Source organism: Centropristis striata, chromosome 11 (genome assembly GCF_030273125.1).
Source record: "Centropristis striata isolate RG_2023a ecotype Rhode Island chromosome 11, C.striata_1.0, whole genome shotgun sequence".
Classification (NCBI taxonomy): Eukaryota; Metazoa; Chordata; class Actinopteri; order Perciformes; family Serranidae; genus Centropristis; species Centropristis striata.
Window position 1 is genome coordinate 20,643,113 of NC_081527.1, and position 17,228 is coordinate 20,660,340.

The window sequence follows — 17,228 nt, forward strand, 5'->3', positions numbered from 1 at the left end:
TATTTCTGTCAGCTGCTGCATGCTGAACACGCTGTTGGCTGTTTACGTCTCTATTTCTTATGTAACTGCTTCCTGACACTAAAGATAGTCTGTAATTCTGTAAAAACAAAAAAGAAGAAGACAGATTTGTTAAATACACCACACATATCCAGGCCCCGAGCTTTACCATCTTATCTGTTTTCTACCCACTGATACCAGGCTTTAACGACTCCAAGTTTCTTCCATCACACAGAATCTAGCTCATCAGGCAGCCATAGGAGAAAAAATGCCAAGCACTCACAATTTGTCCCACCGGAGGAATCCTTTTCACTCCCTGCATTACAATCAGACAAGTGATTTGACCTTTAGTGTTTGATGCTTGAAGAGGTAACATGTCCTTCTTCACTGTTCCTTGACGTTTCAGAATAGACGTAAGAGAAATTCAATTTAGTTTAGATTTTTGCATGCATCTATGTTATAGAAATGTGATCATATGCATTGTTTTTTCCTTCACTGATTTGTGTTTTACACATAGACAATACAGAAATGCCTTAAACCTGCATTCTTTATAATGGCCAGCAGGAGGTGGCTCCACTGCCTGCAAAAAGAAATTCAACTGTATAGAAGTCAATGAGAAAATGACCCTACTTCATGCTTGACTTATTACCTCAGTAAACATTTTCCTACTGAGTTTATGGTCTTAATCGCTAGTTTTTTTTTTATACAGCATGATGTTCATTTTATAAAATGTGGTCCCATTTAGAGTATAATAGACAATAGACATAGACAATAAAGCACAGTATGCTTTACGGCAGCTATTCTCAACCTTGGGGTCGGGACCCCAATTGGGGTCGTGAGATGATTTCTGGGGGTCGCCAAATCATTTTGGAAATCAGCTCTGTCTCCACTGTGTTAAAGTGTTCATGTGTTTTAGTCTTTTTGGTCATTTTGTGTCTTTTTTTGGTCATTTTGTGTCTTTTTTGGTCATTTTGTGTCTTTTTGGGGTCATTTTGTGTCTTTTTTGGGTCATTTTGTCTTTTTTTGGTCATTTTGTGTCTTTCCTGGTCATTTTGTGTCATTTTTGGGTCATTTTCTCTCTTTTTTGGTCATTTTGTGTCTTTTTTGGTCATTTTGGGTCTTTTTGGGTCATTTTGTCTTTTTTTGGTCATTTTGTGTCTTTTCTGGTCATTTTTTTGTCTTTTTTGATCATTTTGTGGTCAATTTGTCTTTTTTGGTCATCTTGTTTCCTTTTTTTGGTCATTTTGTTTCTTTTTTGGGTGATCCGAACTGTGCATGTGAGATTGTGTTCAGTGAGCGGGGGTCGCGGACAACATGCATGTTAACTTGGGGGTCGCGACTCAATAAGGTTGAGAACCATAGATATATATATATAGACACTAGATGGCTCACGCTCGCTGTTAGCCAACGGAGACCGACGTCCGTACACGGCGGCCATCTTACCACAGGCAGCTTGCCCACTCTTAACATCAGTCATGGTGCACGTAGCATTTAAATAACCATAGTTTGCTTAATTTGAACCGATTTTCAAACGGTTTGGTTTGTTATAAACCTCAGAGTTGTGGTTATGTGCCTGCATACTGAAGAATAATTTTAACCATGGACTTTCATAAAAAAACATTAAGCAGATAGGTAGAGTAATAGCTATAGGCCTACACACACAAGGTAGTTAGCCTATATTAAATCATTTATAAAACATTTAATCATTCCATGTATATTATGTTAGTAATATTTCTTTTATAATAACAATAATGACACATAAAATTAACATATATGTATTTATTTTCATTATAAATGTGTCTTATGCCTTCCTGTATATATCCATATACATAAACACACACATACATATATATGTATACACATACACACACACACACACACACACACACATATATATCTCACAGAACGGATATACAGAAAGGTGCATGTATATCCGTATCCAGGGCCGGAGTGGGGCCACTTTTCAGCCCGGGAATTTCAGGCCCAAGACCGGCCCACTTTTTCCATGGTAGTGGAAATTGGATAAATGAAGCAACAGTTCAGCTCTTACTATCCTGTAGTTTTTTTTATTAATACCATGGTTCAACAGATAATGTAAAGGTTAAATAATAATCCACTTAAGATGAAAAGTTAACAAAAAATATTTCACTATTCCACAAGGATACAGTAGGTTGATAAATTAACAAAAGCATAAAATAAATAAAGCATTTGAAACATATCCCACTCTTCAATAAAGATGCATATTGAACTACTGTTTACAGTTCAACTCACAGTAGCTACACTATTTCTTACATTAAATAACTTTAATTCATATTATTTACTCTGTTATCTTCTCTACCTGTCCCTGTAGTCATGGCCTCCTCATTGCAAATTTCGGGCTCATCATTTTCAGCAGGAGACTGGCTTATCTGCTGCTCAGAAGCTACAAAGAAAAAATAATTTCACTGCATAGCCTACACAGACCAAGTTTGAGTTTTGTTATCAATATTTTCATAATATTTGCAAAGTCTATGAATCGCCATATATCAGGTGATATAAAAAGGCTTATATTTTAATTCAATTCAATATTTTGCTTGCGAATAGGTTGACAACGCTTCAACGATATTAACAACCTTAGCCGAACAGTTACGTTGCATTAAGCCTATGTCTCTCTTTACCAGTTGCCACTTGTGTTTGTCCTCTCGAAAATAAATCTGTAAGCTTGGCACATTTGGCAGCATCCTCCTCCAATGCCTTTCTTTTCTTCAACCTGGCTTTTTCAGCCCCTCCTGGCCTCTTCCTCCCATCCATCCTCCCCGACGTGTATCGTTGAGATAGGGCTGGCCCAGCTATCGGTAGCCTCCCTGAGAAAACTTTTTTGGAAAGACGGCTATGGACCCAACCAACTTTATTTGGGAGGGGAGAACTCCCTCGCATGGTACAACCCATGCTAAGGCTGCGGTGTCAGAATGCAAAACGTGTTTAGCGTACTTTAAAAGAAGATGGACTAACGTGAAAAATGTCAAATAAATAAATAAATAAATTATCGGCCGGCCCAAAAGTGAAGCGGCCCACTGGGAACTCTCCCGATTCTCCCGATTACCCACCCCGGGCATGTCCGTATCCAGACGTGTGTGTGTGTGTGTGTGTGTTTATGTATATGGATATACAGGAAGGCATAAGACATATTTATATTGAAAATAACAACTCTGAGGTTTATAACAAACCAAACCGTTTGAAAATCGGTTCAAATTAAGCAAACTATGGTTATTTAAATGCTACGTGCACCATGACTGATGTTATGAGTGGGCGAGCTGCCTGTGGTAAGATGGCCGCCGTGTACGGACGCTGGTGACTCCGCCTCGAGCCATCTAGCCTTTCTTATATATATCTATGTTGAGAACTACTGCTTTAGGGTGTGGCAACCTTGTGTCTGACAAGTCAAATAGTGACAACTTGTCACTCAGAATAGAGGTGTAGTAATGCATATCCATGGCACTGGTGCATTTAAATTGCCGTGAACTTGTTTTTTGTGTTGTCTGTGTTTTGTTTCAGTTCACAAAAGGTAATTGTAATAGGTTCGCTGTTCACATTTTCCGCTAAGTAGCCTTTATTTTGTTTTAATCTTGTTTTTCGCAGGCACTAACTGATGGTACCTAAATCTGTGTTAACTCTATGGTCAGATCCACCCCACGCTCCTCCCCAGCTCCACCCTCTTTTCCAAATATGGTCAAGAGATATCAATGGGGCTAGGTCTGCTTCTTTTATACAGTCTATGGTTTGACCTTTTGGTTGTATTTTCTTAACTTGCACTATGCTGACCTGTCTTAACTACTGTACATTTCCCCTCAGAGACCTGGACCACACGGGAGGAATCATCCACGAGTGGATGGTGGTGATATTAAATTAAGCAATGTGATGCACTCACTCAAACATTTGAATGACTGAGTGGGTTCACGAGGTGCTTCACATAAAATATTCCAGTTATCTAAGCTATTTTGACCTTTTATTGAACAGATATGTAATATTAATATCCACTGGGGGATACTGTCTCATTGGTATTCATTATTTTTAACTGAGATGTTGTTTCCTGACCTCCTCTTCATTGAAAAATAGAAAAACTATTGGAGCAGAGTCTACAGGTTTTTCTGAAAGAAATCAAATGACAAAAAAAAACAGCAAAGCTTTGTGCAAGTGAACAACACAGCTGGCTCCTTTATATTCCACGAGTAATACTCTTTTTTGCTGATGTAGCGCTTGTAGATGATTGCATCCGACACCTCTGACAAAAGCCAATCACTGTGTGCTACTTCAGACTAAAGCTGAGGGTCCTCATATCCCCAATACTCTTAGAGTGGAAGAAGAAAGGCAAATCCATTCCATTTCCTATCCATGCTCATCAGGGAAGTGTGATTCAAGTGTGCTACATACTATGGAATTGATGCTTTGCGATCAATACCTGTAATGTATCATGCCCGAGTTTCTATAATGATTGATAAATGGACATGTCATTGTGGCTTTTTCTAGAGAAAAAATATTCTTTCTTTCCACATTTCTGCCACAATGAAGGGATTGAAGTCTGTGAGTATTTTTATCCTCCAGTTTCTGAAACAATAAACGTGATGATGCTTTCAGATATTTGCTTCACTGTCCTGCGTAGGCCAACCTCATGGCTAACTGTACTGCCCATCCCCCCGCCCTGTGTTAACTGCCTGTTCCCAGCAGGATGAGCTAGCTGTAAACCACACCAGGTCTATTAATTAATTAATGTACTCTAACTGCAGGGCTGCTGGCTCCCTCCATTGTAGTGGATCAGTTTTTAGCTGCCTGCAGAGGTGACTGCCGGTGTGTCTCTGGTGATTTCTGCAGTGTTGTGGGACAAAGAAACGAGATAGAGGGGCAAAGCAGCAGACAATCGTGGATGGGAGGAAGCTGTCAGCACCATAGTCACCATTAATCACCCAGGGCCATTGTGGTCCTGTCCTCTAAACGGCGCCAGCACAGGCAGGCAGGCAGACAGAGAGAAAGAAGAAGAGAGGAAGAGGCAGAGGAAGAGGGGGCAGGGTGGCTGCAGGGTGTAAGAGGGGGACAGAATGGTTGTGGATCAGCCTGTATGTCCACCTCAGCTCCTACTGCGGGGCTGGGGACCAGTCCTGCTGTCCCAGTGTTTGTCCTCCGTGTTCTCCCAGGTCCCGGATCCAGAGGTAAGAGCCTGATACTTCATCATGTCCTCCACAGGTTCCTCGCAGGGATATCCTGATGGTTTTTTTTATTTGTGACGGGTTCAAGTGTTGTGTTGTTTTGAAGGTAGCTTTATGGGATGCATACCTGTCTGTTGGCAAGAGTTGTTGCTTACATGATGAACAGTGACTGAACAGAATGTAGAAACCTGATACATGTTACATGGATAGCTGAGCCACACGTGTTTATATTGGTGCAAACAGGAGGATGAAGATGACGAGTCCTGGTACGACAAGTTGTTTTTGTGCTGAACAGAAGAGGCTTACATTGCAGAGAATAAGAGTAGCACAATGATCTGACCCAAAATAAATCAGCTAAAACCTATTGTTTTAAATTGCTATTGTATTCAAAAATAAAAATAGGACATTTACTCTCTTTCTATACAGGACATTGTGTGGAAACAGTTAGTTGCGTTTGTATATTTTGACATGTTGGAAAAAAACTTTTAAAATAAACTACAGAAAATTTAATTTAAACAGACACACTTGCATGCCTTTGTACAGGAGTCTCCTTCTGTAAGTCAGTGTAATTGGAATTCGTCCTTGCTAAAACAAGTTGAATAACTAAACCTGATTTCAATACTGATTTGACTATTTTTAGATGTTAATCCTCTGTTCCATTATGCTAATCTTCCTTGATTGGTCCCTAAAGGATGTTCTTCGAAAAACAAAATAGAAACTTACTTGAGGAAGAATATGAAATTATGCCACTGAATATTTAATGATCACACTAACTAATCAACCATCCAACAGACAAAAATATGTCATGAATTTTGGTATATAATGATTCAAATGAGACAAGTTGAGGTCAGTAATCTTCTGAGTTTGTGTTGTTTGTTCCGGCAAAAGAAAACTTGAGGCTTACAGCCAGTAATCCCGCCCCTTGAAATGCCCCTGAGGAAAGGACTTAGCATTGCATAATCACTCTTGCAACAAAAATTATTATTTTGCAGCAATGCTAAATATCTCCATCAAGGCTAATCCTTCTGTGGGAGTTGCACAAACACGAGTGTAAACTCATTCATTTTTTTCTTTGCAGCTTCTTTGTTCAGGTTCAGAGCCCCTCTCGTGTCCTCCTCAGCAGACAAAAATATGAAAAAAGCCCTGAAGATAGCGTGTACAGCCACATGTCGCATGTTTGCTCACTTAATCCTGACAAACAGTAATGACTGCTGGTTTGTTGGTGACTTTGACATGAACTCAAAAAATGCTTCAGGGGGCATGCAGGTGATGTTCAGGGTTGGATAAAAGGTCACTGGTAGATGAAGTCACTCACATATAAATAGTGTATATCATGTGAAAGTCTGACACCTTTGACAAAAGCTTGCTGCTACTTCTGACTAAAGCTGAGGGCAAAGGTCCTCATAAAACCAAAACCCTTAGAGGAAATCTGGATAAAAGGTCACCAGTAGACCAAGTCACTCACATAGAAGTGGTGTACATAACAAGATTGCTGTGAACCCTGAAGATTAATTTGAGTTCAGCACTGTGTGTAAGGGTTTCAAGTCACAAATCAAAAAGTGTATAAGGGTCTAGAACATTATGAGTGTGATGGCCAGTCCCATGTTCAGTTCTGTCCCATAAGTTGTTGTTTAACCACTTTTTTACCACTCAAGAAATAATTCATGAGGTCAAAAATACTCCCAAAATACCCCAATAAATGATAGAAACAAATAGAAAAATCCATGTTGTGATTTTCTATCAGTACCCTTTGTCATTTGGAGATTTCTGCAAAATAGCATTGTTCTGTAATTGGATGGAGACTCCCGAGAAACCCCCTTATTGTCAATATAGCTAGGAAAGCTATACATCCTCTGAATGCTTTCAAGCTCTATGTTGTGGCTGTAAAGTTTCATGAAGCTGTGATTATCCTGAAGCTCACAACACATCAGTTTATACTGTGAGTAAGTTTAAAAAAAGCACTCACTGCAATAAAAAAGGGGACTAACCTCATCACACATAAGTACAATTGGGCTAATTGAATCCATATGAGTCTGAGCTATGCAGTGGTACACAATTTGTGCAATTCCAAGACTGTTTAGGGACCTCAGTATGTTGAAATATTCAAATACAGAAGGCTATACAATAAATACAACCAGTCAAGAATACCAACATTTAGATTCAACCTGAAAATGATTACTTGCCCTATGTTTTGAAGTATTAAAGTACAAAAGCAAAATGATTCATTTTAATGTCTTTCCCTCCTCAGAGCGTCAGTCCTGTAGAGTTATTTTCAGAACATTTTACCAATATCAACACATTATGGTGTTTTCAGTAAAGGCAACAAATGCACTAAGTGCCTGTTGTCTGATCCATCCACTCGTTGGTTTATGGACTAAAGTGTAGAATTTCCCAAAACAACCCTGTATCATCCAATCAAGAGATCGATATACAGTAGACGGGGACAAATCATCAGGATAATTCCATCAGGGGACTGATGCTCCGCTGCAGGTGATCCAAGCCATCGATCATCAATACACACACAACCACACACACACACACACACACACACACACACACACACACACACACGCACACACGCACAAACATACACTAGAACAGTTGGTTTTTTTTGTACAAAAACAAGTCGGTTTTGGAAAATTTGAATGAACATTGTGCAGTAAAAGTCTAAAAAGTCAGCATCCTCGGGCTGCATTTTCCCATGCTGGTCATGTTTGTAAAACACAGCATTTGTTTGTGTCGAGAAGGGAGAATTCAGGTGGAAACAGAGCCATAACACTCCCAGGTTATTTGGGTGTTGCGGTTTTAATCGGACTCTAATATGTATATTTGCTTCAAACAGTTCATCATTAATTAATTTTTTACTTGAAGTTAGAAAGATGGAGAAGAGTCTGACAAATCTCGCACCCTTTACTGACACACTAGATGATCAAGAGGGAATGTGAAGCTAAGATCTTGTTTACTCCTTGAGGTTTTCTTTTCTTAGCTGTAAATCTTTTCTGAGAAGGTTTCTCTTTGATGTGCAGATACTTAAAAGAAATTCCATGTTGTTTTGTTTTCCCCCCACAGCTTATGCCCACAGATCCCCCGAAGAAGCCGGACCCCGTCAACTCAGAGACCGTTGTTTTCTGGGGGCTGCGACTATGGCAGGTCATCGCCATATTTTCTGTGTTCGTTTTAGCAGTCGGTCAGTAGAGCTCATTAAATTGCTTCTTTCTTTCTTCTTCTAATCTGGAGAATAACTACAGGTGTTGGAGTATGCGCCACAGTGTGATTATCAAGCTCAGCATGATTAGAAATAATGACTCTGAAATCACGTCGGGGAAGTCAAACTCCACTTCGGTGTTTCTAGAAGTGAGTTATGCAAGTAGCAACTGTAGAAAAGAAAACCTCTCACTGTGTACGAAGTGTGTACCTGAGAGACATTGTGATTTCTTACAAAACTAAAAAGGATCTTTGGCCTAGTTTTTGTTTAAAGGCTCAGTTCATTTTCTCACTTGCCTCTAGTGATATCTCGCTGATAGCTTTAACTTTATTCACCCTGTTTTTGATGTATACGTCTCTGACTTTTGTGGTTCAATGTCAAGACAAAAGAGGTGGATAAGTTTTGTTTTCCCAGCTCAGAGTCTTTGAGAGTCAGTGGCCATGCTCCATGTGTCTTAGAGGCAACTTGTTGTCATGAATGGCTTCATATGATTTCTTATGAAAACCTATGCAATGCAGTTCATATGATACGTACAAAATAACAGCAATAGTGTTAAACATGTCACAGACTCTGTGGAAATGGTGTGATACAGAACTTCTTTATGTTAGGCAAGAAAACCTCCTGTTTAAGGTTTTTTTGAGGGGAAAAACAGGGTTAGGTTTAAAACTACTTACATACTGGATGCAGTTATGTTGGTGACATGAGGAAAGAAGTTTCTAATGTTAAGTCAAATTTAAAACAACCAATGATTGACCAAAGTGCTGTACAATTAAGCCTAAATACACTGAATGACAAGCACAAGGTGAAATAAAGTTGTACAATACAAACAAGATAGAAAAAGCTAATTCAGTTCAATTGAACTTTATTTATATAGCTCAGAATAAGAAATCACAGATTTGCCTTAAAGGGCTTTACAGTCCGTCCTTTGACAGTGACCAAGGATGAACTTATCAAAGAACCTTTTAACAGGAGAAAAAAAAGAAGAAATGTCAGGGAGAGCAACAGAGGAGGGATCCCCCTCCCAGGATTAACAGATGTGTAATAGATGGCGTTGTACAGAACAGATCATATAGTAAAATAGAGTAGGTAGAGTGTGAGAGGGGAGAGTAGTAGCAGCCCCCAGACTCCGGAACTGCCTCCCCCTCCACATCCGTGCAGCGCAGTCACTAAATGTTTTTAAATCCCACTTAAAAACCCACCTCTTTTCTCTTGCCTTCTATTAAAGTTTTTTTTTTCCTCCGGCAAGTGCTAGGGAATAGTGTCCCCTAGTAATCCCACAGTGCTTTTAAAAAATATCCCATCTTCTTTTAATTTATTTTAAATTAAATTTTGTTTTGTTTTTTGTTTTCTTTGTTACCTTTGTCAATTCTGTATGTTATTGCACTTTCTTGCACTTTTATGTGAAGCACTTTGGTGCGGCTCAGCCGTCTGTAAATGCGCTATATAAATAAATCTGACTTGGCTTGACTTGAGGGAGGGAGAATAGAGGGGAGGTGAAAAAGGTAATGGCATTAACCCCACAGTCAAGTCTGTGGGTAGATGTGGTGCTGGGAGATAAAGTCAAATGACAGTGGTAGTAACAGTAATAATAGAAGTAATAAGACTAATGGTAAAAGCCATTGCAGCAGTAGCAGGACTGTAGCAGGGGCAGCAAAGAATAAAATAAGGATTTAAAATTTTCCAGGGTCTGACATGCTCTGATATGGAGAGGAAATTTGTTCCACAGTTTTGAAGCAGAAGCTGTCACCTTGAGGTCTGAGCTGAGACCTCAGAGCTCTCCCTGAAGTGTGCAGGTGCAAAAGGTCAGATTATTAAGAAGGTTTTAAAAACAAATACTAAAATAAAATCGAAAGGTCAAAGCCCTACAAACGGCATCCACCTGCCCTCCCACCTGACTTCATTTTGTCCGCAGTCTGTATAAATGGACACAATTCGCTCTATGCTGTAGAGCGAATGTGTATATGCAACATATGTATTATGTGTTAGTAGGTTTGGAATGATGTATACATATATGATATGTAGAAATGTGTGTAATATGGATTAATATGTGAATAATTTTTGTTTTGTTTTATTGTTTTATTTACTGTATATTTGATACTGTTGGACCCCAGGAAGAAGAGCTGTGGCTTTGCTGCAGCTAATGGGGATCTTAATAATAAACTAATAATAAACTAAACTAATTTTGTGGGATACCTTTGAAATTTGCTGCATTACTTTTGGTTAGAATAACTCTGAACTGTTCCTATAACAGCTTGATGTATACTGTCCTACAAAGCCTAACTGCAGTCACTACGAAAAGGGTAAAACTTAGAAAAACTGCTTTAAAGTTTTTAATGTTTTTAAAATGGGCAGCAAAATGTTTTATAGGTAGGTATATGATATGACACTTATTTCTACATGTATTGATGATGTAATTTTTTTGCTAAAAAATCATGACGATTTATTTGATCTTTGACCCCAAAAATGTAGTTACTGCTCTCTGGTTTTGCTGTAAAAAGGTTCTAATAGTAATGCAAAACCAGAGTGCAGTAACTACAATGTTGTTGTCTTCTTTCAGCTTTTATATTTAGTTTTCAGTGAATAAACATTTTCAAATTGATTTACATTTTTTTAAAAGTGTTTTACAACTCTCTTCAAAGATTTGTGTATTTTAGAATTAATAGTATAAAGTAATGTTATATTTTAGTCTTACTATAATTTTATCTCACTTTTTTTCTGGATTTTGTAGTTACTGCAATTTTTATATCATTATTTCTTTGAAAAAACAAGTAAAATTGAAACCTAAAATTTTGTCACAGGATAAAACAGACATCAAGGAGTTCATTTTTAGTTATAACTCAATTTCGACCAAAAATGTAGTTACTGCTGTTAAACTTTGTAGGACAGTATTAGTGGTGTGTCGTTTGTGAAGGTTTTGTTCATTTTGAACTAATCTTTTTTTGACTGGGGGGTAAAGAGTCGTCTCAGTGAGTGATTATAAGCTCAGTCAGGACAGGAAACAGAAATGATTACTTTGCGACTCAACTATGTGTCCTCAAGTTTGAGTCTCTTGTTTGTCATTTGTCATGTGACAGCTGTAGAGCCTCAGCTACAGGACTGAATATTACAATTTTATGAGACACTGAGGTTTATGTTTCCATTATCTGTAAGCCGTAATCATCAAAATTACAAGAAATACAGGCTTGAAATATTTCACTCTATGTGTACTGAATCTATATAATATACAAAAATTATTTAACTTTATTGAACTTTTTCACAATATTCTAATTTTTTGAGATGTACCTGTATTAGGGATGTCATGCGTTATCAAAAGCAGGATAGATGATTCCCCCATTAATCGAATGGCATTTATGTGGTACATTCCACAAGAAATATGAAATGTCAGCATCAACAATTAATAATCTCTTGATTTTTACAAATTAAGACTCGGCAGTGTGACACTGGCACAAGTTTAAATAAAACATGGAACCAAATTGTGACACCCCTAAAATAGATATATTTTGGGTCTTAATCTTGTATATAATTTTGCTATTTATACAACTCATTGCTTCCCTGTTATCTCCCCTCTCCTACAGTTATCACTCTGTGTTGTATATTCAAATGTCGCATCCCGAGAACCAAAAAGGAAATCGAGGCACGGCACGCGCAAAGACTGGCTGCCAAGAAATACGCCAACACACTAGAAACAGTGCCACCTCTGAACGAGCTGACTGAGATCCCAGGGTGTGAGTACCCCTCTCTCTCTAATATCTTTTCAATATTAATATGATTATGGTGAATTAAGTGATGTCAACTGTGGCAATTCCCTTGGAACTGCTCTCCTTGTTTTCTCTGGTGCCACCGTTTGTTTTAATACTGAAGCTACACATGGTTAAAACTGATTTATACATTGAAGTGCTTCGACATTGATACAATACACAGAGTGCATCATGCTCCCTTAGACAAATCTGTGATCTGAGACAAATAAAAAGATCTGAAAAGCCGGCGAAATAACTGAAAAGATCTAAGTCTCTATCTGTGGGCAGAGAAGTGTATTTAATACCACAATTGTTTTTGTTTTTTTAATATCTACAGGGTTTTACAACACTCTCCACTCTTGTAGTCCCACATTATGATAAAGGCTAAGAGGACAGCTGTCTTTTTACATAACATATTTTCCAGGGCAGCTTTAATTTCTTAAATTCTTACTGTCTCTTATTTTCACCTCAATAAACTTGCTGCACTTGTTTCAATTCTTCTGCTCTGTTATTAAATGTCCTCTTCTCTTCTCTTCTCTTCTCTTCTCTTCTCTTCTCTTCTCTTCTCTTCTCTTCTCTTCTCTTCTCTTCTCTTCTCTTCTCTTCTCTTCTCTTCTCTTCTCTTCTCTTCTCTTCTCTTCCTCACTTCTTGTCTTCCAGCTGCTCCAGATGCTTCTGCAGTACAAACAGTCTCTGAGCAGGTCCAAAGTCAAAGCGCTAACAGCAGTCAGCTCTCAGTAGTCAGGGTCAGCGAGGAGCAACCTGGCTCCCTCTCCTTGCCTGAGGCGGATTGATGTTTTTCCTCCGTTTCTTCTGCTCTTTTCTTCTATCAGGCTCTCATCTTAGCTAAGAGACTTTAAAAAACACAGTGTTTTACTGGTTGCCACTCTAAAAGTCCTCTTCATGCAGCACCCATCGATCTTGTCTTCTGCACAGTTTTTAGCAATTAAAACACCAAACCACATTCTCTGAACTCATTGGTCAGAGCCATCAATCCATCTATTGAATCATTCAGTCTTTGGTAAAAACTTTAAACACATTTTCACTCATTAAAACAGATTTTGCACTGCAGAAGCTGAACACAACTCAAACACAGCTATCACCATTTACACACGACTGTAACAACTCACACTAGTTTGTCATGCTGTTTGATTAAACCACTTGACTAGAATGTAGCGCAGTTCAGAGTGCACGGTGGGTTAAATGTTGAATGGGAATCTGAGATTAGAAGGTGTTTGGGTACACCAGAGAGCTTCTCCTTGTGGCTTTGTTCCCGAGAAAGTTGCCTGTGATGTGGAAGAAGTCCTCTGGCCTTAACCAGCACAAAGATGTGATGCTGGGGCAGAAAACGTCTCTCATCTCTATTACTTGCAGCGTTGAATATATATTTTTAAAATATATTTTTGAAAATGAAAAATGCATTCATTCCACACACGACACGCTGATTTAAACCACATATTCATAAAGAATCAGAGGTTTTGTGAATGCAGTTTGAAGACTTAGTTCACCGTTTTGATGAAAGGTTTCAAGAAATGTGTCTTAGCAGTTGTGAAAACTGTAATAATTCTGCTCTGAGAGAAATTCAAACAAAGGAACAAAAATGCATTTTTCCTTCACCTGCTTGCCAGATCACTTTTGAAATGTACTAAATAGAAAATAGAGCACAATTTGAATTCTCCAAATGTTGCTTCGTGGTGGGTAGAGCCGTAGTAAATATGTGCACAGTAGAAAACAAGACTTTTCACAACTACAAGTTCTCCAAACCACAGGACCACATAGGTTGTTTGTAGCCTCAAATACAACCCACAGAAGTGTTTCCTAAGCCAGCGCCCTACTGGTCACAGATCAACGCATCCTTTTTAAATACAGTGGCTGTTTTGTAAGGATTAAGCAACAAAACTACTTGGTTAAGACACTCTGATGATCTTACATAGAAATATCTTATGAATTGGCTTGATGAAGTAAGAAGTAAAAAGATGGTTAAAAAAGTACAATATTAAGGTTATGTCCTTGTCAAAATGTTGTTTTCATGATAACCGGTCTCCTCAATGAAAGTCCTGTGTTTGTTTGACCCTGCCATCCTAAATGGACCTTATCGATCTTTATACTTTACACTTCTTTTCCTTTCAACCTGGTCTCACAGAAATCCGTGAAATAGCCGCGGATTCACTTAACTCAAAATCCGTGGAATAGCCACGGAATCACTCAAATTTCCGTGAAACTGACACGGATTTCGTTACAATGCAAGTTAATGACATATGATGACATACAAAGTGATTATGTACATTCACTGAGTGAATATTTAGAAAATAAAACATATATTTCTCGCTAGAAAAATTCATTTCACATGTTCCATTTTTATGCAGAAACTAAGTCAAAATATTGATTTTTTTTCACTAAAAATGAGAGAACTATCCGCCATGTTTTTTGTTCTGACCGCCGGAACCTTGAAAGTCACGTGACTTGGAACAAACCAATAGGAAAAATATCCATGGAATAGCCACGGGATATGACTGTGAGACCAGGTTCTTTCCTTTACACTTCCTAACTACACTTTCACCTTGGCGTTCTTCATATTTACTTCAGTTACAATGGGAGCTCTGTAAATATAGCTTGTTATAAGCTGCTGCACAAACAACCCATGGGGCGGTATTTTGGGGAGGACAGTCTTGACTTTTATTGCGGCTACAGATTGTAACGCTTTTGCAAATTTGAATACTTTAAGGCAGCTGGACTTTTGTAGTTTATACTTTTGTATGTTTTTAATATGGATTATGTTTTGCTTGATGCATATGTGCATGAAAAATTCAAATACATTTTACAACTATCTGGAAATTATAATACAGAAAAATTGTTTTTCTTTAAGCAGTTATTAAATGGTAACGCATGCAGCATGCAGTTTGAGCTACTGTTTGTCTGTTTCCCCACCTGCCTATCTTTTATAAGCGTTGAATAAAGCAACTCTAATACTATCTCCCTCTAGGAGGTGTACATATGATCATTGATGTCAATCCACTGCTCTCATCTGTTATTAAATGTCTTGCTCTTGCCCTCTCCCTCTCCCTCTCTCTCTCAGGAGTTATGTGTGTTCCCCTGTGTGTTTATGTTAGCCATCTTAGCTGCTGAGCTGTGGTCTCTCAGGTTAAGAAATGTGATAAACAGGGACTGACATCTGTCCTCTCCTGTTCCTTGCGGTGATATATTATGCATTCATGTGCACAAATGCATTCATTGGTTATTGTGTAATTAATTATGGCATAGGAATCATTGAGCTGTCAATAAGTTTTTCTTGCATTATAACTGTGTCGTATAAGATCTGCAGTAGACAGGGAAACAATCACATAATAAACCTACTGCGGCGAGCACCTCAGTATCTCTATAATCTCTACTGTAGTCAGGAGAATTGATTTAATATGCATTGGAGTGAATCCTCTTCCATGACTACATAACCAATGAACCGTGTGGCTGTGGGAGAAGGCCACTGACTGCAGCCGTTATAAAGAAGGAGGATTAACATGTGAATTAACTGCTCTCAACCATGAACTCCAAACTAACCACACTCACGTTTGTTTCTGGATCCATAAGAAGGAGAGCAATATAAATGTAAATCAAGTTTACAAATTGTTGCTTTCCCCAGTGATAATGTCATACGTAGGGTATACAGAAATTTAATATGAGGTAATATCTGATAAAAAACAAATGAGAACACACAGAGAATTAATGTTGAGTCGCTGAGTGTAAACATATATATATATAAATATATATATAATATATATAAATATGTCTTCTTTAAGACTAGTGGAAATGAAACATCAAAAATAGACATTTAGATATTTATTTTAATAAACTTGTCTATTTTGGTCTGTAGATTTCTCTCAAATCCACCAAGTTAGCATTAGATAATGCCTAATTTGCATATGTATATGAAAAATTCAGAAAACTTGTATATAATGCAAAACAGTTGTCTTATATATATATATATATATATATATATATATATATAAGACAACTGTTTTGCATTATATATATATATATATATATATATATATATATATATATATATATATATATATATATATATATATATATATATATATATAAAAGCCTGATTTCTTTTAAACATTTTATTATTCTTTTTTATGGAGAGATAAAAAGAAATATCCAAAATTCCCTTTGTAAAATCCTTTGACTCTTATACGTCAACAAAATGAAAGGAGAATTTTGAAACTGGCTTTAATCAATGTTCAGATTTCTGTTCTGGAAATGCATAATGAATAATAAATAGGGGAATGCATCATTTGCATTTTACAAATATAACATTTTAGTGAATTTGTAATATAAAAAAATGTTTTCTTTATCTGAGCAATCAGCTGGTGAGGTTTCATGCTGATATCTATGAGGTAAAAGCTTTTCCCTGTCCACCTGTTGTATCTCTTCACATTAAAAGGAAATTATAACCAAAGCTTTGATCAAAGTAACAGAGCACTCACGAAATCCAAAGCGGTGAGTAAGAACAATATAATTTATAATTTAGCAGTAAATAAAATGTTGCAAATCAAGAAATCTCTGCTCTTAACTTCAGGATGTGTGCGATGATTTGTTTTCACACATAACGGTTTTAAAATCTGTTTATGTGTTTGCAAGAAATATCCATAGTTTTTGCATCATTGGGATATCTAACATTCTAAATAAATAATATATTTCCACTTCTGTTTTCTTTTTGAGCTGTTAAAAGCATCCGGGACAAAATACAACAAACAAGAGATTTCCAGTTTCACAATCAATATCTGTTGCCACAAACTGAGAAGAAAGTGCTGGAAAAAGTCTATAATTTTCATCCCTTTCTCCTCATCTCACTCACAAGCACTTAGTCAAACATAAAATACAGGGACTGAGAAGAAAGAGCTGCAGATCAATCAACCCTCAGCAGGCCTCCATTAGAGCATGATTTCAAGTGTTTCTCACACATCTGTCCCCTATAGCTCTATAGCTCTCTACGGACTTGTGAAAAATGAAATTGGTACATTCACAAGACTTTATTCCTCGGGAGGAACTGCTTGTATTGATACATGTGACATAGTTTGTGATGTCAGTGAAACATCACTTCTG

General features: G+C 37.6%; 1 protein-coding gene across 1 annotated transcript; it reads left to right on the forward strand.

Moving 5' to 3' along the window:
- The first annotated feature begins 5,069 nt into the window (after nucleotides 1-5,069).
- tmie (transmembrane inner ear) lies at nucleotides 5,070-14,367 on the forward strand. The gene is made up of 4 exons (XM_059344980.1): nucleotides 5,070-5,180; nucleotides 8,247-8,364; nucleotides 11,958-12,107; nucleotides 12,780-14,367. Exons 1-4 carry the CDS (start codon nucleotides 5,070-5,072, stop codon nucleotides 12,911-12,913), a joined length of 513 nt encoding a protein of 170 aa, XP_059200963.1. The 3' UTR covers nucleotides 12,914-14,367.
- Nucleotides 14,368-17,228: the final 2,861 nt, after the last annotated feature.